Below are 25,349 nucleotides of genomic sequence, written 5' to 3'. Positions count from 1 at the left end.
TGACCTTAGCCAAGGTTTCAGGTTTGTCAAATGCAGAGGACAGGGTGAAACCACTCAGGTACAATGCTGAAAACTGCCTAGGCCTCGTTCCTCACCAAATTCTTGCAGCATCTTCACCTCCTAGTCTTCCATTCCCATCCTTCTTTCCCCTGCCTTATTTAAAATCCATGCTTACTTCCCTCAAACTCCCAAGTTGATTTCCTCAGGTGTTCTCCCTTAGCAGCAAATGACTCATCCAGACTTCAAATCATTGCTCAACTCCCTCAATTGATTTGACTTAACTGCACCATCACACTTAATCACTTCCTCAAAACTTTCCAACCTACACTCATAGCCACCACATTTCTCCCAAGACATTCATCACCAAGGCTGTCCCCAGCTATTTCCACATCTCCTCTCTACCCACATGCCACTGCTCTCTCTATACCACAACGATCTTCCATTTATCCAAGAAAAATACCTCCCCAACTTGCTCACTTATTCATCAACTCCAATAATTTTTCTTTCCGGCCCTCTGTAACACCAGTCACCAATGACTTGCTTTACCAGTTCCTTGCCCTTCTTCTCCTCAGTAAAGTGACAGCAGTGTAAAGACCGGAGCTAACACATTCAAAGAGAAACATAGCTTGATATCACAAGGAAACAGGCAAGCAATGGCGAGAGTTTGGGATCTGGCTTCCTGGAAGTGACGTGAGGTCACAAGACACGGAGTCACTTGTGTGTGGGGGAGAGGGTGGAGTTTTCTGGCACTTTTTAAAATTTGATCTAAACTGATCAAATATAAACATTTAAGAGCCAAAGCTCAGAGATATTAAGTAGGTGAGCAGGTTGGTAAGTTCTAAGGGTTTTTTCCCTCTCTAAACTGGGGCAATAGCTTAAACAGCTACTGGGAAGATATATGTATTGCACTAACTTTAAGGCTTAACCAGCTGAATAACTTGACTGTTGAGTGACATTTCCAAACATGAAGTTAAAATAAAAACAATAAAGATAGGAGGACACTGATGTATTGCTGTTGTTGCATGTGGATGGTGGACACCACCCATGGCAACCACATCTGAAGTATCTGCAGCTCAAAGGACTTTGGCTCAGAGTTAGAATCATAGAATGGTTACAGCACAGGAGACCATGCAGCCCATTGTGTCTGTGCTGGCCCTCTGAAGAAGCGGTTCACCTAATGCCACTTCCCTGTCTTTTCCCCATAGTGCTGCAATATTTTCCTTTTCAGATAATGATCGAATCCCCTTTCGGGAGCCTCAATTGACTATGCCTCCTCCATAATAGTCAGGCATTGCATTGCAGATCTAAACCACTTGCTGCATGAGGGCTTTTTCCTCATGTTGCCATTGCTTCTTTTACCAATCACCTAATCTGTGTCCTTCATTCTCAATCCTTCCACCAATGGGAATAATTTCTCCCCAGCTACACTGTCCGGGCCCCTCATGATTTTGAATATGTCTATTAAATCACCTCTCAACCTCTCTTTCTCCAAGAACAGTGGTCCCAATTTCTCCAATCTAGGTAACTAAAGTTCCTCACCCATGGAACCATTCACGTGAATCTCTCCTGAGCCCTCTCTAATGCCTTCACATCTTTCCTGAAGTGTGGTGCCTGGAACTGGATGCAATATTCCAGTTGAGTCCAAACCAGTGTTTTATTAAGGTTTATAGAGAATTGATGAGCCGGTATCTAAGCTTCAGACACTATGATGCATTCAGGGAGGGGGATGTTACCTGGACATTGTTCCAGGAGGCAGTCACACCCTTTAGGTTAGGTAATTCAGATTTGGTACATGATCAGGGGCAGGAGGGTGTGACTGCAAGTGAGGCAGATATGGGGATACAGCAGATAGCAGTGAAGGAGCCTCAGCCCTTGCACATTTCCAATAGGTTCAATGCTGCTCATGCAGCTTGCGTGGATGAAAGCAGGGATTGCATCAAGGATGAGCAAACTGACCACAGGACCATGGTGCAGTAGAGCATTCAAGTGTGGGACGTAAAAAGAAATGTAGTTTTAGTAAGGGGCAGTATTGTTAGATGGATAGACACAGTTTTCTGTAGCCATGAGCGCGAGTCCCTGCCAGTGCCAGGGTTAAGGACATGTGCTTTGTGGAGAGGAAGTTGCAATGGGAGGCAAAGGATCCAGTTGTTGTGGTCCACTTGGGTACCAATGACATAGGAGGACTAAGAAAGAGGCTCTGCTAAGGGAGTACGAGCATCTAAGCACAAATTAAAAGGCAGAACCACAAAGGTTATATTCTCTGGATTCATACGAAATGGGTTTCGAGACAGAGAAACAATATGGTAATGACGGCCAAAGTGCGACAGGGAGGGACAGAACATATAAACAAGAGTGCACCAACAAGTAAGGTCAGCATGGGGAAAAAAGGTAAAATGACAAAACTGAAGGTTCTTTATTTGAATGCATATAGCACTCATAACAAAATAGATCAATTGATAGCACACACAAAAAAAATGAGTATGATATGATAGTCATTGTAGATATGTGGTTACAAGGCAACCAAGGCTGGGACTTCAATATGCAAAGATATTTGACATTTCCAAAAGACAGAAAGAAAAGAATAGGAAGTGGGGTAGCACTTAAAGATGAGATCAGTACTAGAGTGAGAAATATTCTTGGCTCAGAAGATCAAGATGTAGAATCAGTTTGGCTGCAGTGAGAAATAGCAAAGGAGAGAATTCACTGGTAGGAATAGTTTATAGATCCCCTAACAGTATCTACTCAGTAGGATAAAATATACAGGGAGAAATATTGGGGCTTGTGACAAAGATACTGTATTAATTGTGGGCAATTTTAACCTTCATATAGATTAGACAAATCAAATTGGCAAAGATAGCATAGAGGATGAGTTCATAAAATGCATTCAGGATCGTTTCTGAGAACAATACTTGAATCAATCAGGGAGCAGGCTATTTTAGACCTGGTAATGTGTAACGATATAGGATTAATGAATGATCTCATAGGAAAGGATCCTCTGAGCAAGAATTATCATAACATGATTGAATTGTAAGTTTAAGGACGAGAAATTTGGGTCTAAAACTAGTGTCTTAATTTAGGCAATTAGAAGAGCAAGACAACAAACTTGGCTAAAGCGGAAAGAAAAAAATAGGTTAAAAGCCGGGATGGCAGAGATGCAGAGGCAGACACTTAACTCTCAAACATAACTTCCCTTGAGAAGGAACACTGAGAAGGATGCACTGTCCTTGCCCAACTAAGGAAGTCAACGATGATATCAGATTGAAAGAAAAGGCACAATACTGCCAAGATTAGAGTTAGGCCGGAAGATTCAGTAAGTTAAGAAATCAGCAAAGGATGACTGAAAAAAATAAAGAGGGAGAATTTGGAGTACGAGAAAACTAGCAAGAATATAAAAACAGATTAAAAAAAGCTTCTGCAAGTATATAAAAAGAAAGAGTAGCGTAAATGCTAGAGGCGGTGGCTTTTTATTTATCCATTCATGGGATGTGGGCATTGCTGGCTAGGCCAGTATTTATTGGTCACCCCTAAATACCCTTGAGACGGTGATGTGCTGCATTCTTGAATTGCTGCAGCCCACGTGTCATTGAACACCCACAGCTGTTAGGAAGGGAGCTCAGGATGTTGACCCAGCACAGTGGAGGAATAGCAATATATGAACATTTGAACATATGAATTAGGAGTAGGCCATTTGGTCCCTTAAGCCTGCTCCACCATGCAATAAGGTCACGGCTGATCTGATTCTAACCTCACATTCCTACCTCTCCCCGATAACCTTCCATGCCTTGCTCATCAAGAATGTATCCACCTCTGCCTTATAGATATTTAAGGACTCTGCCTTCAACCATCTTTTGAGGAAGAGAACTCCAAAGTCTCAACTCTCAAAAATGTTTTCATCTGTCCTAAATGGGCAACCCCTTATCTTGAAACAGTGACCCCGAGTCCTAGATTGTCCAACAAGAGGAAAGGAAACATCCTTTCCACATCCATCCTGTCAAGTCCCCTCAGGATCCTATGTTTCAATCAAGTAGCCTCTTACTCTTCTAAACTCCACAGGGTACAATCCTAGGCTGTCCAGTTTTTCCAGAGTTATACAGCACAGAAACCAGCTCTTCAGCCCATCATGTCAGTGCCGGCCATCAAGCACCTTTCTATTCTAATCCCATTTTCCAGCACTTGGCCTGTAGCCCTCATAAGACAACTTGCCCATTCCAGGTATTAACCTAGTAAACCTTCTCTGAGCTGCTTCTAATGCATTTAGACCTTTCCTCAAGATAAAGTGGTGAATACTGTACACAGTACTCCAGATGTGGTCTCACCAATGACCTGTATACCTGAAGCATAACCTCCCTAACATAAAGTTGGCATGCAGATGCAGCAAGCAATTAGGAAGGCAAATGGCATGTTGGCATTTATTGCAAGGGGATTGGAGTAAAAGAATACAGAAGTCTTGCTACAGTTGTACAGGGTTTTGATGAGACCATATCTGGGATACTGTGTGCAGTTTTGGCCCCACATTAAGAAAGGATATACTTGTATTGGAGTTGCACGGTGAAGATTCACTAAGTTGATCCCTGGGGTAAGGGGGTTGTCCTATGATGAGAGGACAAGTAAATTAGGCTTATATTCTCTGAAGTTTATATGAATGAAGGGTGATCTCATTGAAACCTACAAAATTCTGAAGGGGTTTGATAGGGTTCGCACAGAGAGATTGTTTCCTCTGGTCGGGGAGTCTAAAACACGGAGACAGTGTCTCAGGATAAGAAGCTGATCATTTAAGAATGAGCTGAGAAGAAATTACTCCACTCAAAGGGGAATTGGAATTCTCTACCCCAAAGAACTGTGGATGCTCCATTCTTGAATATATTTTAAGGCTGGGATAGACAGATTTTTGGTCTCAGGGAATGTGCAGGAAAATGTCATATTGAATGGCAGAGCAGGCTTGGCAGCCCATATGTTCTACCTTTGCTCCTATTTCTTGTCTTGTGGTGGATGGGCTGCCCATCAAGCAGGCTGCTTTGTCCTCAATGATCTTGAGCTTCGAGTGTTGTTGGAGCTGCACTTGTCCAGGCAAGTGAAGAGAGTTCCATCACACTCCTGACTTGTTCCTTGTAATGGTGGCCAGACTTTGGGAAGTCAGGTGGTGAGCAGTTAATGGATGTTTTCAGGCTGGAGGAAAGTTTGTAGTGGAGTTTCCTAGAGCTAAGTATTGGGATCCTTTCTCTTCCTGATGCATATCAATGACATAGACCTTGATGTACATGGCACAATTTTAAAGGTTGTGGATGATGCAAAACTTGGAAGCATTGTGATCTGTGAGAAGGATGGTGTAGAATGTCAAAATGACAGACAGCTTGCAGATAAAGCTCATTGCAATGAAATGTGAAGTGATTCATTTTGGTAGAAAGAACATGGAGAGGGAAGAGAAAATAAAAGATACAAATCTAAAGGGGTGCACAGGAGGAGGCATACCTGTGTGTCTATGTGCATAAGTCATCGAAGATGACAGGACAGGTTGAGAGAGCAGTTAATAAAGTATTCAGTATCCTAGGCTTCATTAATAGGGGCATAGAGTACAAGAGTAAGGAGGTTATGCTGAACTTGGTTAGGCACTAGTTTAGCCTCAGCTGGAATATTGCATCCAGTTCTGGGCACCCCCACTTTAGGAATGATCTGAAGGCATTAAAGAGAGTATAGAGAAGATTCACAAGAATGGTTCCAGGGATGAGGAACTTCAGTTCAAAGGTAGATTGGAGAAGTTGGAACTACTTTCCTTGGAGAAGGACAAGGGGAGGTTTCATAAGAGGCACAATCAACTCCCATCATTTACAGGGGTTCATTTCCTGTGAAACCTTGTGAAAGGTGAAAGCGTAAACAGTGAACTTGCACATGTACAGAGGTGGCACATGCATAATGTGCACTTTCGTCGTGGGAAAGGTGAGATTAACATTATAAATCGTGGATGAGTGAAGTTTTGGGGCTGCAAACTGCGATTTGGTGTACATACACGTTTGTGCAGGTAAACTAATTTGTGATAGAGGGGAGTGACAAATGTCAGAAGTCGATTGTATTCAAAATCACGAGGGGTCAGGATAGGACAGAAAGGGAAAAACTGTTTCCACTCGTGAAACAATCAAGAAAGAGGGCACAGATTTACATTAATTGGCAAAAGCAAAAGCAACACAAGGAAAAACTTTCACACAGCGAGTGGTTAAGGTCTGAAATGCACTGTCAGACGGTTTGGTGGAGGCAAGATCAATCAAGGCATTCAAAATGGAATTAGACTTATCTGAAAAGGAAGAATGTACATGGTTACGTAGAATGTACATGGAATGGCACTCAGTTAACTCATTTGGAGAGCTGGTTCACATACAATGGGCCAAATGGCCTTCTCCTGTGCTATAATTATTCTGTGAATCACAAAAAGTTAGTAGGCAGGTACAGCATTAGGAAGGCAAATGAAAGTTGATCTTTATTACAAGGGGAGTGGCATGGACTAGCAGGGAACACTTGCTACTACTGTACAAGACATTGGTGAGACTACCTAGGGTACTGTGTATTGTTTTCATCTCCTTATTTAAAGAGGGGTATACTTGCAATGGAAGTAGCTCAGAAAAGGTTCATTGAGCTGATTCCTGGGATGAAGAGGCTGTCTTATGAGGAAAGGTTAAGCAGGTTGGGTCTGTACTCATTGGAGTTTAGAAGAATAAGAGGTGATTTTGCTGAAACAAGATGCTGAGGGGGCTTGACAGAGTAGGTGCCAAGAGGATGCTTCCTCTCTTGGGGGAATTGAGAGCTGGGGGCAGGGTTTGAAAATAAGGAGTCTCCCATTTAAGATGGGGATGAGGAGGAATTTCTTCTCTGAAAAGGATGGTATTCCTTGGAATTCTCTTTCCCAGAAAACAGTGGAGGCTGGGTCATCAAATATATTCAAAGCTGAGTTAGACATCATTGATGGTGGCGTAGTGGTAATGTCACTGGACTGGTAATCCAAGGGCCCAGGACATAAACTCAAAGGACACAAGTTTGAAATCTCACCAAGACAGCTGGTGGAATTCGAATTCAATTAATAAACATATGATAGTCACTAATAAATCAAATAAGGAATTCAGGAGAAACTTTAAAAAGTATGATTAGAATGTGAAATTTGCTACCATAGCCTTCAATGTGCCCTAAATGCCACACAGCCAGTCTTGCGTCAACTGTCTCTGTCCTAGCTATATTGGCAAAAGCAGAAGTGAAAAATGTAAATTCTCAAAAAAATTTGCATTCCAAGTATTCCATTTTAGTTTTTAAATTGTATTTACATTTATTCTTCACCTGAGTATTACAAAGTATAAACCCCAAAAGTCTCATTTTACAACAATTTCCAACTCTCCTTTCCTCAAAATTACATTATCACTACAACACCATCAATGATGTCTAACTTTGCTTTGAATATATTTGATGACCCAGCCCCACTGTTCTCCGGGAAAGAAAATTCCAAGGATCACCACCCTCTTCAGAAAAGAAATTCCTCCTCATCTCCACCTTTCCCCGAAGGATTGTTAAGTTATTTCAGGAATCACAAATAATCACCATTTCCTGTAGAGGTCTGAAGCTATGATCTGATAATATGCAACAGTGCTTCCTGAAAAGTGTAATTATTGCATTTCCTCAAATTATGGGGAACATTCATTTTGAGATTCATTTTACACAAGTGGAATCAAGAGAGCATTGGAGAGGTACAGCTGGGCATTGCCAGCATAGACATGAGGCTGTGCTTGCAAATGGTGTCACCAAGGGCAACATGTAGATAATAGGCAAATAATAGGAGGTGGCCAAGGATAGATCCTAGGGAGACACCTAACTGTGCAAGAGCAGGAAGAGAGGTAACTGCAGGTGACATTCTGGCCAAGATTAGATAGATAAGAATGGAACATTGCAAGAGGAGAATGGTGTGATTAATTGCGTCAAAGGCTATAGATTGAGCAAGATTTATATATAATAAATCACTTTATTTACATAGCACCTTCAACATAAAAAACTATGCACCTCACAGGAGCATTATAAAACAAAATACCACAGCAAGTCATCCAAAAAGAGATATTAGCTCAGATGACCAAAGGTTTGGTCAAAGAGGTAGGATATAAAGCGTCTTAAGAGGATGAAAGCACGGTGGAGATGGAGGGGTGTCAGGAGGGTATTCCAGAGCTTGGGGCCTCAATCACTATAGTTAAACACGATTTGCCTTCAAGAAATAAAAATGAAGTGCTGGACATACTCAGCAGGTCTGGCAGCATTTGTGGGGAAGAGTTTCAGGTCGATGACTTTTCATGGATTGTCGATCTCAAATGTTAACTCTCTCTCTCTCTTGACACCACACCGCCCCCGCACCACAAACAAGTGCTGCCTGACCTGCTGAGTGTATCCAGCATGTTCTGTTTTTATTTCAGATTTCACTTCTTGTCTTTAACAAACCTGCGCTGATTTTCCTGAATTAATCTGCACATCGACTGCTATTTTAACCCTGGAATTGCCGTTTCACTTCTCACCCTGACTACTGAGGTCTCTCAGGAACTAAATACGGTTGTTTTAAATCACGAACGAGGGCATTTCAAATACAAAGTGTAACTCAAATGAAGATTGCAGGGGACGCATTTTAACCAGCGGCCCTGCAATAGACACCAAGACCGTTCAGAGGGACTCACCAGCTTGGTGGCCCGGTACGGACCCGGTGTTATCTTACTCTCCATGATCTCCACATTCGCACTGCCTGCTCTTCACTACGCCTGCAGCACCGGTGCCCGGTTACCGGCGATGCGGCCTCGCTGTCCGTTAGCTCCCATCACATCGCTCAAAGCCTCCCGGCGGTGCTCGGCCCAGTTTAAAACTGGAGCAAGAGGGGAACTCGCCCTATGATTGGACGAAAGTGATAGCCCCGTGACCGACAGACCTCTGCTCGGATTGGACAACGGTAAGGCCCGCTGTAGGTTCGAATTGACGGGCTTGGACCAATCAGAGGCGAGGTAGAGTGATCGCTGTGGGGAGAGGGAGGCAGGGATCTGGTGCTAAAGGTGCACAGACAAAGGGAGTGAGCAGGTGAATTGGCCTATGCAGGCTGAAACTAACCTCTTTCCTGACCCCAACTCTCCACCATTGTAGTATTTTCCCGGACTCCCGCAGTTTTGTTGCTTTTTAAAATGCATTCTTGGGATGGGTGCGGCGCTGGCTAGGCCAGCATTTATTGTCCATCCTTCATTGCCCTTGAGAATCGGTTACAGAACTGTTATAAAAACAAAAAACTGCGGATGCTGGAAATCCAAAACAAAAACAGAATTACCTGGAAAAACTCAGGTCTGGCAGCATCGACGGAGAAGAAAAGAGTTGACGTTTCGAGTCCTCATGACCTGTTGAAGGGTCATGAGGACTCGAAACGTCAACTCTTCTTCTCCGTCGATGCTGCCACAGAACTGTTATGGTGCAGAAGGAGGTCATTCGGCCCATTGTGTCTGCACCAGCTTTCTGAGCACTTTAACTTAGTGCCAATCTCCTGCCTTTTCCCCATAACTCTGCACATTGTTTCTATTTAGATAATCATCCAATGCCCTGTTGAATGCCTCAATTGAACCTACCTCCACCACACTTCCAAGCAGTGCTTTCCAGACCCTAACTACTCACTGTGTGAAAAAGCTTTTCTCACCTCGCACTAGTTTCTTTTGAAAAACACTTTAAAACTGTGCCCTCTGGTTCTCAAATCCATTTACAAGCGGGAACACTTTCTCCATATCTACTCTGTCCAGGCCCCTCATGATTTTGAAAACTTCTCCCAAGTCTCCTCTCAGCCTTCTCACCAAGGAAAACAGACTGAACTTCTCCAATCTTTCCTCATAACTGAAGTGCCTCATCCCTGGAACCATTCTTGTAAACCTCTTCTGCACTCCCTCCAATACATTCACATCTTTCCCATAGTGTGGCACCCAGGACTGTACACAATACTCCAGCTAGGTCTAACCTGTGTCTTAAATAAGTTCATCATAACCTCCCTGCTCTTGTACTCTATGCCTCTATTAATGAAGCCTAGAATACTGTATGCTTTAGAAACAGCTCTCTCTGCCTGTCCTGCCACCTTTAATGACTTATGTACAAATATGCCCAGGTCTCTCTGCTCCTACACACACTTTAGAATAGTATCGTTTATTTTATACTGTCTCTCCATGTTCTTTGTACCCAAGTGCCTCACATTTCTCCGCATTGAACTTCATCTGCCATCTTTCTGCCCACTCCACCAATGTGTCAATGTCCTTTTGAAGTTCTACACTGTCCTCACAGTTTACAATTCTCCCAAGTTTTGTGTCGTTTGCAAACTTTGAAATTATTCCCTGCAGACCAAGATCTAGATCTAGAAAAGAGTTCCAATGGTAGTAGCTCGCTCTGCAGTGGTGTAGACCGGTAACTCAGTAAGGCTAGGTCAGCGTCATAATTTTTCTTCAAAGATTTGGCAATACGGATCTCTCTTTCAGCCTCACCATTTGTCTGTGAGTACCTGGGCGAGCTGGTGATGTAGACAAAGCCATATGTCTCCGTGAAGTGATTGAAGCAGTCATTGGCAAACTGGGAGTCATTATCAGAGACAACTAATCGGGAATGCCACTTGTGGTGAAAATTTCCTTGCACATGGTAATAACTGCCACTGAGGTGGGTGCATGTAGCCATTTGACTTTGATCCAGCGAGTTATAATCCACAACAGTAAGAAAGGTTTTATCCTCAAAGACAAAATGGTCCATCCAGAAGTGTCCCCAGTGGTTGGGATAGGAAGGAGAACGTCATCAGTAGTTCATTGTGGTCTTGTCTATGGACAGTGCAGGTAGCACAATTGGAAATCATATCTTCAATAGTTTTGGAGATACCCAGCCACCAGGCCGAATTACAGGCCCTAGCCCTGCATTTGGTGATACCTAAGTGCAGCCATTGGAGGATATCTAGCCTGAGGGGCCTGGGAATGACAATTATGGTCATTGTAGGCTAACGAGACCTCCATGAGGCTAAGATGGCGGCGCTGTTCGAAGTACTGCTTCAGAATACAATTGCTAGGAATATATGCAGGCCATTCATTAGTACAGTACTTCCGTATCTGAGCACACTCAGCATCAATTTTCTGGATTGCTCAAGTTTTTTCTAGTTTCTAGGTGGTCACCAGAAGGGAGAAGAGACATTGGACTCCACCTCCTCTGGTTTCAATATGGGGATGTGGAACAATGCATCCACCATGGCCTGGTGCTTACTCTGGATACATTTTATATTAGCGTCAAACCTCATGAGCCATACATAAAACCTTTGAATGTTGAGGGTGGAGGTGGTGGATGGTGCCATGTTCCCCAATTGCTTGGTGTTATGCAGAGTAACCAGTGGTTTATGATCAGTCTGGATCATAAATTTCAGTCCAAGGACATAATCTGAAAGCATTTTGCAAGCCCAGTGACAGCTCAGGCCTCTTTTTCAATGACAGCATACCACTGCTCTGTTTCTGTCAGTGCCCTGGAGGCATAATATGCTGGGGGATGAGAACTACCTCACTGAATTTGGAACAAAACAACCCCTATGCCAATGGGCTGTGCATCAGCCACCACTATGGTGGTTAGGTCTGGGTTGTAATGGGCCAGTGTTTTGGTGAACATGAGCATGTCCTTGATTATGTCAAATGTCTTCTGTTGGTTTTTGCCCCAGTACTAGGCCTGGTCCTGCTTCAGAAGTTGTCGTAACAGTTCGTTGATGTGTGCAAGATTAGGCAGGAACTTAACCAGCTGATTAACCATGTCCATAAAATGTTGAAGTTCTGTGATGTTTTTGGTTTTCTGAGGATCTGCTTGATTGCCAGATGTGTGAACAATATGGCCTAAGAAGCTGATAGTGGGTTTAGAAAACCTGTATTTGTGGTTAAGTGCAAGACCCATGGCCTGCAATCATCATAACACCATTCACACCCTGGCATTGCACTCTTCAGTGGTGGATCCACGAATGACAATATTGTCCATTTGGCAGGTAATTCCATCCAGGCCTTCCAAAATGCCAGTCATAGTATTTTGAAAGATCTCGGACACTGAGGCAATCCCACATGGTTGGTGGTTAAAACAGTACCAGCTGAAGGCGTGATCAACGTGGTTAACAATTTTGTATCCTCGTCTAACAGGTGCTGCCAGAAGCCACTTTTGGCATCAGGTTTAGTGAAAACAGTGCTCCTCGCAAATTTTGCCAGGCTTTCATCGACAGATGCTATGGGGTGAACTTCTCTCTCCACGGCCTTGTTCAAATGTGTGAGAATCACATAAATGCGAAGTGAGCTGTTAGGCTTGGGTACAGGTCCATGCCAGAGCACTTGGTGGGTTGCGTTACCAGCGACGTCACTCCTTGGTGTAGCATGGAATCAATCTTTTGCCTTACATTTTTCAAGAGAGGATTTGTACTCGAACACAATCAGTAACCTCATGGCCTGGCATATCCCCCACTCTACCATTACCATCAAGCCAGGTGATCAATCCTGGTTCAGTCAAGAGTGCAGGAGGGCATGCCAGGAGCAGTACCAGGCATACCTAAAAATGAGATCTCAACCTGGTGAAGCTAAAACACAGGACTACTTGTGTGCTAAACAGCATAAGCAGCAAGTGATAGACAGAGCTAAGTAATCCCACAACCAGTGGATCAAATCTAAGCTCTGCAGTCCTGCCACATCCAGTTGTGAATGGTGGTGGACAATTAAACAACGCACTAGAGAAGTTAGCTCCACAAATATCCCCATCCTCAATGATGGAGGAGTCCAGTACAGCAGTGCAAAAGATAAGGCTGAAGCATTCGCAACAATCTTCAGCCAGAAGTGCCAAGTGGATGACCCATCTCGGTCTCCTCTGGAGGTCCCCAGCATCACAGATGCCAGTCTTCAGCCAACTTGATTCACTCCACGTGATATCAAGAAATGGCTGAAGGCACTGGATAGTGCAAAGGCTATGGGCCCTGGCAACATTCTGGCAATAGTACTGAAGACTTGTGCTCCAGAACTTGCCGTGCCCCTAACCAATTTGTTCCAGTACAGCTACAATACTGGCATCTACCCGGCCATGTGGAAAATTGCCCAGGTATGTCCTGTACACAAATAGCAGGACAAATCCAACCCGGCCAATTACCGCCCCATCAGTTTACTCTCCATCATCAGTAAAGTAATGGAGGGGGTTATCAACAGTGCTATCAAGCAGTACTTGCTTAGCAACAATCTGCTCACTGATGCTCAGTTTGGGTTCTGCCAGGCCCACTCAGATCCTGACTTCATTACAGCCTTGGTTCAAACGTGGACAAAAGAGCTGAATTCCCGAGGAGAGGTGAGAGTGACAGCCCTTGATATCAAGGCAGAAAAACTGGAGTCAATGGGATTCGGGGGAAAACTCTCCATTGTTTGGAGTCATACCTAGCACAAAGGAAGATGGTTGTGGTTGTTGGAGGTCAGTCATCTCAGTTCCAAGACATCACTGCAGGAGTTCCTCAGGGTTGTGTCCTAGGCCCAACCATCTTCAGCTGCTTCATCAATGACTTCCTTCCATCATAAGGTCAGAAGTGGGGATGTTTGCCGATGATTGCACAATGTTCAGCATCATTCATGACTCCTCAGACACTGAAGCTGTCCATGTCCAAATGCAGCAAGACCTGGACAATATCCAGGCTTGGGCTGACAAGTAACAAGTAACATTCACGCCACACAAGTGTCAGGCAATGACCATCTCCAGCAAGAGAGAATCCAGCCATCGCCCCTTGATGTTCAATGGCATTACCATCACTAAATCCCCCACTATCAACATCCTGGGAGTTACCATTAACCAGAAACTGAACTGGACTAGCCATATAAATATTGTGGCTACAAGAGCAGGTCAGAAGCTAGGAATCATGTGATGAGTAACTCGCCTCCTTACTCATTTACAAGGCACAAGTCAGGAATGTGATGGAATACTCTCCACTTGCCTGGATGAGTGCAGCTCCCACAACATTGAAGAAGCTGGACACAGTCCAGGACAAAACAGTCCACTTGATTGGCACCACATCCACAAACATTCATTCCCTCCACCACCAACGCACAGTAGCAGCTGTGTGTACCATCTACAAGATGCACTGCAGCAATTCACCAAGGCTCCTTAGACAGCACCTTCCAAACCCACGATCACTACCATCTAGAAGGACAAGGGCAGCAGACAGATGGGAACACCACCACCTGGAAGTTCCCCTCCAAGTCACTCACCATCCTGACTTGGAAATATATCACTGTTCCTTCACTGCCACTGGGTCAAAATCCAGGAACTCCATTCCTAACAGCACTGTAAGTGTACCTACACCACATGGACTGCAGTGGTTTAAGAAGGCAGCTCACCACCACATTCTCAAGGGCAACCAGGGATGGGCAATAAATGCTGGCTCAGCCAGAGAAGCCCTCCTCTGAATCCCGTGAATTAATAAAAAAGGGACCTTTTGTGAGATAAATAAGCACACCAACTTGGCATCTGGTTTTAAAGCAATGCGGTATTGCAGTGTGGAGTTTCCCCAGACCTGTAAACATTTCAGAAATTCCCTTTTGAATTTATTAAGTTTGCCCTGGTTTTTCAACTCCTTTACAAGGTAGAAGAGTTGCAGATCCGAACGGGCTCTCTGCCTCAGTAATGAACATTCCTGACTTGGGATAACAGAATTTCTGTAATTTCTCTTCCCCTATGGCAGTCACCTGCCCTTGCACCTTGAGTGGAATACCCTCTGGACTATACAGTCGAGTCCTAAATGTTGAAGAAATTCAGGCTTCAACCATGTTATCATATCAGACAGAGTAGCCTCTCCTGCAACCATGTCCAACTTAAAATTAGTTTTGTGGTGATTGACTATGATGTCTGCATTCTAAGAAGTGTCCATAGAGTTAGTAACTTCATTCAAGTAAGGCACTTTGTGTTTCTCTGAATCTTTTATTTCCCGAATACTACTTGATCTGATTGGTCACCCTTTAAATTTTTTTTACCTAAAAATGGAAGTTTTCTGCTATTGCAGCATACAGTAAAGTCCCACGAAACTTTGCAAATAGCGAAATCACAAATGACGAACATGATTTTCAACGGGAGTCAATTAAACGGGTTGCAGCAATGCGAGGACAACATTGGTTTGTGCAGTTACAGTATTGTCCAGCAAATTGTGGTACCTGTATACGACAGAAGGGGATAAGCTCTGAGAAATGCAAGAACGTGTTGAAAATTTTAAAAAGAGGTAATTCTCATTTAAGAAAAAAATTAATCACCTCGAAACTGGCAGACAAAATCGGTGAGCATTTCAAAATTGAACAGAGCCGTTACTGCAGGTCTGGACCAAGAGATTTGGACATTTCCAAGTTAATCTTATCAGTTTGGGCTGCACTACAGCTGCAACCATCCCAATCACCGCTTCTTATCTCCGTCGGAAAACTGATTAAAAGAAAAAGATTTAAATGTCCACGTCCAGGACTAATGGAAGGGATCCGCTTATCAGAGACTTCTCCTCAGAGAAAGAAAACGTGGATAAGCGAACATTGCTCACAAAATGGGCGATGCGGTGTACAAAATACAAAGCATGGGTAAGTGAATATGCGAACAAGGAAACCGCGAAAGACAGGACTTTACTATTATAAAATGCCTCCTCTTATGGCAGGAGCGGCACTCTTCATTAATGGCTAATTTGCACCGATGACGTTTTTCCTGCCACAATGCGAACAGGGAACAATGGCACTGACCATGCTCTCATCATACTGGCTGTGTTTTCTGGCAGGCACGCTGATAGCCCCATGATTCATTACTTGAGTCAAGTCAGTGGTCTGCCCCCAGGAAGGCTTCCTATCACCCTGGATGAATAGCCTGTTTTGCTTGCGAAGTTCAGCCTGCCTGGCCAACTGTACTGTTTCAGACAAAGTGAGAGCTGCAAAGTGAGGACTGCTAATGTCACATTATTAAAAAAGGAAGGGATAAACCCGGAAATTATAGGCAGTCAGTCTTACCTCGGTGGTGGGGAAGTTACTGGAAAGAATCCAGAGGGACAGAATATATCTGCACTTGGAGAAAAAAACTAAGATAAAGCAAAAAACTGCCGATTCTAGGAATCCAAAACAAAAATACAGAAGGGTCATTCGGACTCGAAACGTTAACTGTGCTCCTTTCCACAGATGCTGCCAGACCTGCTGAGTTTTTCCAGGTATTTTTGTTTTAGTTTTGCAATTGGTGAAACATGGATTAATCAGGGAGATTCAGCATGGATTTGTTAAGGGAAGGTCGTGTTTGACAACTTTGATCGAATTTTTTGAGGAGGTAACCAGGTGTGTTGATGAGGGTAATGCATTTGATGTAGTCTACATGGACTTTAGCAAGGCTTTTGATAAGGTCCTTCATGGCACACTGGTCAAGAAAGTAAGAGCCCATGGGATCCAAGGCAAAATGGCACGTTGGATCCAAAATTGGCTGAGAGGAGGAAGCAGAGGATGATGATGGAGGAATGTTTCTGTGACTGGAAGTCTGTGCATATCCATAGATCCCTGAAGGTAGCACGGCAGTGAGATAAGGTGGTTAAGAAGGCATATGGGATACTTGCCTTTATTAGCCAAGGCATAGAATACAAGAGCAGGGAGGTTATGCTGGAACTGTATAAAATGCTAGTTAGGCCACAACTGGAGTCCTGCATGCCATTCTGGTCACCACGTTATAGGAAGGACGTGATTTCACTGGAGAGGGCCTGGAGGAGATTCACCAGGAAGCTGCCCAGGTTGGAGGGTCTGAACTATGAGAAAAGATTGGATAGGCTGGGGGTGTTTTCCTTGGACCAACGAAGGTGAGAGGGGACCTGATAGAGGTTTATAAGATTATGATGGGCATGGAAAGGAAAGCACTTTTTCCATTAGTAGACGGGTCAATAACCAGGGGGCATACATTGTTGCCCATCCTTAATTGCCCTTGAATTGAATCTCTTGCTAGGCCATTTCGGAGGGCAGTTAAGAGTCAATCACATTGCTGTGGGTCTGGAGTCACACGTAGGCCAGAACTGTAGGTCAGTATCTACAATAGAGGACATTCCTAACGAAACTAATATTGAATCAAGGATTCCAGAATTAATGGACTGTTGAAGAATGGTTCTGTTGAAGGGTCATAAGGACTCAAAACGTCAACTCTTTTCTTCTCCGCCGATGCTGCCAGACCTGCTGAGTTTTTCCAGGTAATTCTGTTTTTGTTTTACTCCAGAATTAATGTAAGCAAATGACACTAAAGAAAGGTGACAAATTCCCAAGACCAGATGGTTTCAATCCCAGAAAGCAAGTAAGAACTGTGGAAGATTATGTAGTTAGGGTATCTGCAAAGGTCTCTTGATTCAGAAACCATTTCTTTAGATTGGAGAATTGTGTACGTCATTCTGCTATTTAAGAAAAGGTGAGAGGGGAGAATCAGGGAATTATAGACCAAAATAATAATAATAAAACAAAAACAGAATTACCTGGAAAAACTCAGCAGGTCTGGCAGCATCGGCGGAGAAGAAAAGAGTTGACGTTTCGAGTCCTTATGACCCTTCAACAGAACTGGACCAGTTAGCCTAACATGTTGTCAGGAAATTACTAGAGTCCACAATTAAAGATCAAGTGAAATTTTTCAGCTGATCACAGGGAGCCAGCATGGGTTTGTCATTATAGTAAAACTTGACAATTTTAGATACCAATAAAATAGTTGATTGAAGCATAAGAGTTTCTCGAGAACTTGAGGAACTACAGAACAAAACACAGTGCCACCACTGGCAGGAGGGAACAACAGCATAAGCACTTTATAATGGTATTTTCCACTAGGCAAAGGCATTGGAATTCATGATTGATGAAAGCCAACCTAAGAATTAAAGTAACAAGAGGATGTATGTTTTAGACAGGAAGCAGATGTAGATGTAGATGAAAAAGTTAAGATAAGTCTTCATGGTCTTTTAAAAACACCAAGTCTACAATTAAGGATTTTGTCCATTTAAATTTGACTGGAAACAAACCAAAAAAAAAAAATGCTGATTGACCACCTCAACTAATGTCATTTCAATCAATCATCTGTTGGCCAGTTTAGTCAGAATGCCCTTGCCTAGTTCCATTCTTCCCTATCCAATCTTAGCCAGAACATTTCAAGCAATGGCTTCTCATCCAACCCCATTGCCCCCAAATTCCCAAGTTTGCATCATTGGATCCCACATCTACATGCTGCTACTCAGCTACATTATGGTGTCAGGTTTTATATGTACCCAGCTCTATCTCTTTTGTTCATTGGAGACTGCTCTTCTGATATCTAGCCTTGGGTGTGCCAAGATTTTCTCCGGCAAACCATTACACAAAATTAAAGCTATAGCCTTCAATCTACACCACAAAACTGTGCCCATCACAAAATTCCTCAACTGAACTTCCAACCCAATATCATCAACGCAAAAGATCATCCTTCCTCCCAAATTCAGCCCAGCAGCTAAAATGCTCACCAACCATGCCCTTATTGCCTTTGGCTTCTTGTTATTCTTACACTCTCAGCCAATCTCAAGTAATATTCTAAAACAATAGCTCCTCAGATTCTGCTGCCCATACGCTGGCCCACAAAAGTCCTGCAGAAGCACCACACCTACCAGCCCCTTAGCTCCCAATACTCCAAAGCTTCACTTAAAATTGTCATCCCCATGATTAAATTCCTTCGTAGCCTTGCCTTTCCCCAATTCTGTAAGTCAATCACCATCCAGCTGCCACCACCATCCCCAAATTGGTGGCAGAACAGACACTTACCTAAATCTTACTATTCAATTCCATCACTAAACTTTTCCATTAGGTACCTTTTCAGCCAGTATCACGCCCACCCCCGCAAAAAAAAATTAAGAGCAATAAATGAATGGAGTTGGTGCTGCTGGATGAATACCATTTGTCATAATACAAAATATATTATCTAGGTTTCATAGTAAATATTTATTATGGATGTGCATATAAATGATTTTAAGACATCATTGCAAGTGTTACCACTTACAAAAGAAATTGATTCATTTGGAAACACTTGCTAAAATTAGAATACAACATGCTTATCTTCTGCTATTACGACTGAGTACAACATTTCAGAAACTTCAAGGTACAATTTTCCAAACCTATCATGTTTTCTTCAATATTTCACTTGATGAACTTGTTGTAGCATTTGTATCAATAGTTTTCCACCAACAATGGTTTCATTTTTAATTTGCAATAAGCTGCATTTTTCATTAAGTTGTAATAGCTTAATACTTAAGTTTAAAAATGGTAAAGCAAAATTCAACACTCTTTAGAAAGTGAAGCATTTACAATTTACTCAATGTCACATTATTACACTACAGTGCTTGCACTGTGAATTTCCAACTTGTGACACAACACTCCCTATTAAAACAAACCAAGTGGCCTCCAGCTCCTTGTTTGCGATATCTGGATTGGATACTGTGTTTATCTCCTCTGAAAACTCTACTATAGCATGCTTTGTAACAGTCTCAAAAAAAATCTAATAATAACAAAGAATTTAGAAATATTGCAGTCAGTTGGGAATACAGCTTTTTGGGGAATTTCTTCCCTTTTGGCACCTTTTAAAAAGGAAAAAAAAAAATCAGGTAAACTTGATGCCGGATTTGTATGCTTCAATTGCATCTTCAAAATATTCTTCTATTCAAAACTCAAAACACAGACCATCAATAGAACAGTAAAATCTCCATATCCTGTAGCAGCCACACTACTGTCCTCTTCAAACGACATTGTTTAGTACCAATCTGTAGCGCTGCTATGCAAAGACTTCCCAAATATATTTCAATTATGACCATTATGTGCAGGAAAGGTGTTTTTGATCCTAGTCTGGATTCAAAACAGCTTCCAGAGATAAAAATAATTCAATGTGCATTTCAAAAATGAGCGTTACAGAAAACATTTGACTTTAGTGAAGAATTTAAAGCTTGTGGGTGAGAAACCTGTAAATATTTTTGTCTGCAAATAGGGCAGATATATGCCTATATAATATAAAAATAGCCAACCATCCAATGATCAAGCATTTATCCCGATAATCATACAAAGAACAATTGAACAAGGAAGGGATGCAAAAAGAAAAATAAGTGGAGAAAATGGGAACTGACCTTGTGTAGAAAGCCAAATCAGTGAAAAAAAACATTTTAACCATAGGATGATGCATTTGGAATAAACTGCAGCATCCAACAATGAAAAAGCTGAAATATCTAAACATTCCTTTAACCATTTTCCTTGAAAACTAAGCAAACATTTGTGATTAACATACCTAAACCAATAGCATCTCAAAAATGAGGATTCACATTTTAAAACTGCTGCTCACATAAAATTTCAGAAATAGGAAAGCAAAAGCCTAACTCTCAACAGCTTCCTACCAGTATTCCCAAACACCATCTTCTGCCTTTTACAAAAGCTACAGCTAAACACATTTACAAGCATCACTAGCAAGCTGGATGGATTGGGGAGAGGGGTGGGGTGGGGGGAAAGAAAGGGGAACATTTTAAAAACTTTTTGCAACTTTAAAAACACAGGCAGAAATTAAAGGCAGAATTACTTTCAATCATGAAGACACAAGCATAGGCACAGTGAGGCTCTGCATTCCCACAACATATTTCTAGAGCAGAGCTCTCTAGCTGTTTATTGAAAGCTTGTTTAATTAAAAAGCTATCAAAATAAAATTCAATTTTTAGATGACATGGGAGGTTTTTTCCCTTCTTAAAAGTAAGTGATTTACAGAAATGTGTGCTGAAAAATTAATGTCCCTCAAAAAGAGAACAGCCCAACATCATGATATCTGCAACCTAAATAGGGAAAGACAGAGCACCAAGGTGAGCTGAAACTGACCATCTTTTTACTGCTTTTAAATTGTAATTTAAACATCATACAGGAAACACTTTAAACAAAATAGAAACCTAGCCTGCCAGTTTTTACCCTGTTCATTTAAGTATTTATTAAACAAGAGGCTTTGTCCCAATCCCAAATACTGTGGCCATGCAAGGCAAAACTGATGCAAGATCAAAGTTGCCCAGATGCACCACTGCTACTAAAATGGGACCAACAGCACGATGTTGTACTTCTGCCATTGACACAAGAAAAACAACACAACACAGCATCAAGGTCAAACGTGCAGTATAACAATGCACAAGACTCATTTGCATAACTTTACACACAATTAGGAAAGTTGGATGAGGCAAAGGTAGAAACACTTGAGTGTTACAAGCTGGACCAATCACATTATAGCAGGTGATGTGTTAACACCAGGCAAAGAATCAAGTTTGCGAGGGTGGCAACAGATTTTGAAGAGGTTCATTTTATTTCATAAATTTAGCAACTACATGGTAGCATGCCCTAATAGATCAACTTCAGAGAATCACAGAAACAGATCCATATTATCCAGTTTTTAAAAAAAGTACACCATGTATTACACAATATTGTATATGTTCATGATCATCTAAAGCATAAGTACAAATCAAACATATTCCTGTTAGTGTTTTTACTGCTCCTTCTTCGACTTGTTCATTGCATTCTTTGGCAATCTTTGCCCTTTTGTGTATGCATAGTACCAGAAGTTGAGAAATAAAATCAGAAAGCTAACTCCATAAAGCCAAATTATGTAGAGGAAAACTGGATACTGGTACTGGCAATTTTTCATGAAGAAGAACTGCCCAATATGGACAGTAATCACCACAAACTGGATCTGAAAATGGAGGGAAAAAGCAGCTAGTTAATTGGTTGTAACTAGACCTCTCTAGCATATTTTTAGTCAAAAGCAAAATACTGTGGCTGCTAGAATTACTTGGGTCAAGCAGCATCTGTGGAGACAGAAACAGAACTAATACTTCAGGTTGATGACCTTCTGTCAGACCAGGTTTTTGGTTGATTTGTCTTAAAAGTAGATTCTCTTAAATAGATAAAGCAACATAATTTCATCGGTGTAGAGCCATGGTAACACTTAGAGCTACAAAGGTTTGCAGCTGAACCATCTTCAACAGAATTAAACTATAATCTCAAAGAATAATTTGTAACAAGCAAACAAACTCCTCACTCAATGTATTTTAGTGTACTTTAAGGCACTTCATTGTGTAAACAGGTCATTCATTTCAACGCCTTCAGCCAAAATCTTCAACCTGCTACAAATCAGACAGGAAGGATGGATTCCCCTTAAATATCTGACATCTGGGAAATGGAGAGCATGTCAAAGTTCATACTTCTGGAAATGTGCAGATATGATTATGGAATAGGATCATATTCAGTGATTCCTGCCCAAATGCTAATGTTGTCTGGTCTTCAATGAGAATGACCTTCAGAAAAATTGGGATGTTGGGCAAGAAGAGGAAGAAAATGGAAAGCAAAAATACATATCTTGTAATATACTCTGCTGAGACACTGTTGTCCCTTTACAATTGAAAGTTAGGCTGCTTTATAAGATCAGAGTGACATTGCTGTAACATAAGCTAACCCAATTGTTTTATGAAGAGAGCAAAAACAATCTTTAATTAATTCCTTGCTGGTAATATGCTCCAACCTGCATTAGCACAAACTAGTCAAATGACAAAGGAATAATGGTTTCCTTAAGTGGAGTGTTAGGAGATAGTTTACTCAAGTTATATTTGTATTTTGTGGGTGTTAGGAATGAGTTTTAGCTTTAAACTTTAAAGTTCGATTTGTATTTCTGTATCTGTGTGTGTTAAGAAAAGGTCAAGTTGAGTTTTAGTTTCACTTTAAAAGGTGCCTGCATTTCTAAGAGAGTTTTACGATTGTTGCAACTAAGTTAAACAAACAGTAGAGAAACTGGACTGTTGCCTAGCAACAGGATCCAAAGAGGCAGATCCCTCCCACAGACACACACAGAAGAAACCAGAAACAGCAGCTTTACTTGGAAGCTGTTTGAGTTCAGTTGATTTTGAAGACAGCTGCCAGGAGAGACTGGAGCAAAGGGGACTCGTAGCCAGTCCCAAGCTAAAGAAGAGACCCCAAAATCCAGGAAAGTCCCAAGAAGACCTTCCAGTCAAAGGAAGGGCAGGAACATGGAAAGTTAAGAGTGAAGGGCAGAGAAAAAGGATCCAAGCTTCAGATTTAAAGAGACAAAAGCTGCAGAAAACAAATTTAAAGTGAGACAGCTTGCAAGAGGCCAGAAGGTCCAAAAGAGATAATTGAAGGCCTGTAACCCTTTGCTATGGGCATGTGAAGCAGTGGTACTGTTGACGGCTGAATCAGTGAGTATGTGTGCATGGAAAACAGCTTGAATGCATGTGGTGATCCAGGGGAGAGGGACATTGGAAGGAGAGTTCAAAACCCTGGAGGTGAACCCTTGAGGAAGGCTGAGAGAAAGCATCGGTTTGGGAGAAGATTGCAAAGCAAGTTCTTGGAAAGTGGCAATTGGAAATCCTCATGTGAAAGACTGAGTTCAATGAGACTGGTTGGCTCACGGTGTAACAAATATCTGGGGGGAGTTGAGGAGAGATCCATAGCATCTGTCTTGGGTGGCATCTGTCATTTGGTTTCAGTGTGCTGTCTGACCACAGGGTGCCATAAATTTACATGGACCGTGTACCCACTGGGAATATGAGCGTATAAGATAGCTTTTGTAACTTGCATCTTCCTTACATATCTGTATATATCTTTAAAAGGTGTAGTTGTGGGTGAAGAAGTACTGTAATATAGTAATCTTTACTTGTTTAATAAATGTTTTATGCTTTTGTTAAAAAAAAGTTCATTAGCTGTCTTTGGTGACTTGTTTAGTAGCCCCTCTCCATGTATCTAAACGAATAAAGGTTAGGATCTATCAAGCTGAGTTCCACCCTGGGATCAGGTTTGTCCAGTGGTAACCTCATCCGGGGATCATAACAGAAAGCTGGAGGTTTACTACGGATATAGTGCCAAACATATCAATATTGTCTACTGTGTTCTTCTTGTTCAAAACATTGAATTTTACTGTATGGGTTAAGTTTTCTCCGCACATCAAATCGTATAATTCAAATAAAACTTCAATTTAAAGCAGGCTGTATTTTTTGTAAGTCCAAGAAAAACACTGAAGTGATTTTGTTCTTTCCAGGACACCATTTCCACAAATCCTCTCAGTAGGAATATTTTAAAAAGCACTAGCAGAACATAATCAAAGTCACAAATTTTCAATTGTGATAAATATTGCAGATTTCCATTTAATTTTGCTCAAAGGGAAACTTAGGCCCAAACACTCGGCTACCATAGACTAATTGTAACAAGTACAGGAGAATTCAAATCCCACAACAGCATGTTACAAAATTTATGGGGAGGCGATCGCATAGTGATATTGTCACTGGACTAGTAATCCAGAGACCCGGCTCAAATCCCGCCACGGCAGTTGGTGAAATTTGAATTCAATAAAAATTTGGAATTATAAGTCTAATGATGTTGATTGTTGTAAAAACCCACCTGGTTCACTAAATGTCCTTTAGGGAAGGAAATCTACTATCTTTACCTACATGTGACTGCAGACCCACAGTAATGTGGTTGATTCTTAAATGCCCTCTTAACTAGGGATGGGTAATAAATGCTGGCCTCGCCATGAAATGAATAAAAAAAAAAAATGCATTTTAAATATATGACAGTTTGTGGACTAGCACCAGGCACCTACTGGATTTATACATACACCCAGTTGGGTTATTAATGTCCTTCAAGGAATGGGACCTGTGAATTAATTAACCGCTCATGTCATCCACAACCCCAAGAATAATAAGAAAACTTACCAATTGAATTGTGGTCATGTACTTTTTCCACCATAAATACTTCTGGTAAGTTTGTCCCAGTGCAGATAACCCATAGTATGTATACATGATTATATGTACAATACAGTTTACAAGAGCATGAAATGTTCCTAGACCACCTGTATGGGGAAGGGGAGAAAATAAAAAGCAATTATACAAAGATGCTGGGTAGTCTCTCCAAAGATTGCGCTGGTGCACTTTTAAACCACTTCTCTGGGGGTAGACAACAAAAAGTCCGTAGAAAGAACATCACAAAGCTTCTACTTTTAAAGATGGTATAGACAAAAATTAACATTATATTAAATAAAGCAATATTTTTTGAAAAAGTTAAAAAAATCAAGAACAATCTGCTGTGCCAATCCTTCTATTTAAAAATGTTCAAGTGATCCAATGCATTAATGCTCAAGTTATTCATCAAAACAAAAATCCGTGGTTTAACATACTGATGACATGCTCAGAGCAACAACTAGCATGGATAAGTTAGTTCTCTCCACTCCCCCATGCCATATATCCAATCTATTCCAGCACTACTAATTGTGCATCACAGGACAGCATTTCCCAATTTAAC

The 25,349-nt window shown here is 41.7% G+C and overlaps 2 protein-coding genes across 3 annotated transcripts in view; both read right to left on the bottom strand.

Moving 5' to 3' along the window:
- Positions 1-8,749, bottom strand: part of LOC121279882 (DEP domain-containing protein 1B-like) — a 53,332-nt gene extending 44,583 nt beyond the window's left edge. Inside the window, exon 1 of one of the 2 annotated variants that reach the window (XM_041191402.1) lies at positions 8,688-8,749. In XM_041191402.1, the coding sequence (XP_041047336.1) occupies positions 8,688-8,732 (45 nt within the window). In that variant the 5' untranslated portion in view covers positions 8,733-8,749. Of the gene's footprint in view, positions 1-546; positions 676-8,687 lie in introns of those variants that run through there. The other variant, XM_041191419.1, reaches the window with a different exon arrangement.
- Positions 8,750-18,955: 10,206 nt separating this feature from the next.
- Positions 18,956-25,349, bottom strand: part of elovl7a (ELOVL fatty acid elongase 7a) — a 63,801-nt gene continuing 57,407 nt past the window's right edge. Inside the window, exons 7-8 of the mRNA XM_041200353.1 lie at positions 24,764-24,900; positions 18,956-21,732 (exon numbers count right to left, since the gene is read on the bottom strand). Coding sequence (XP_041056287.1) covers positions 21,529-21,732; positions 24,764-24,900 — 341 coding nt within the window. The 3' untranslated portion in view covers positions 18,956-21,528. The remainder of the gene's footprint in view (positions 21,733-24,763; positions 24,901-25,349) is intronic.

This window comes from Carcharodon carcharias, chromosome 1, assembly GCF_017639515.1.
Source record: "Carcharodon carcharias isolate sCarCar2 chromosome 1, sCarCar2.pri, whole genome shotgun sequence".
In the NCBI taxonomy this organism is placed as follows: domain Eukaryota; kingdom Metazoa; phylum Chordata; class Chondrichthyes; order Lamniformes; family Lamnidae; genus Carcharodon; species Carcharodon carcharias.
The sequence above is the reverse complement of the archived record's forward strand: the minus strand, read 5'-3'. Positions and strand labels throughout refer to the sequence as shown.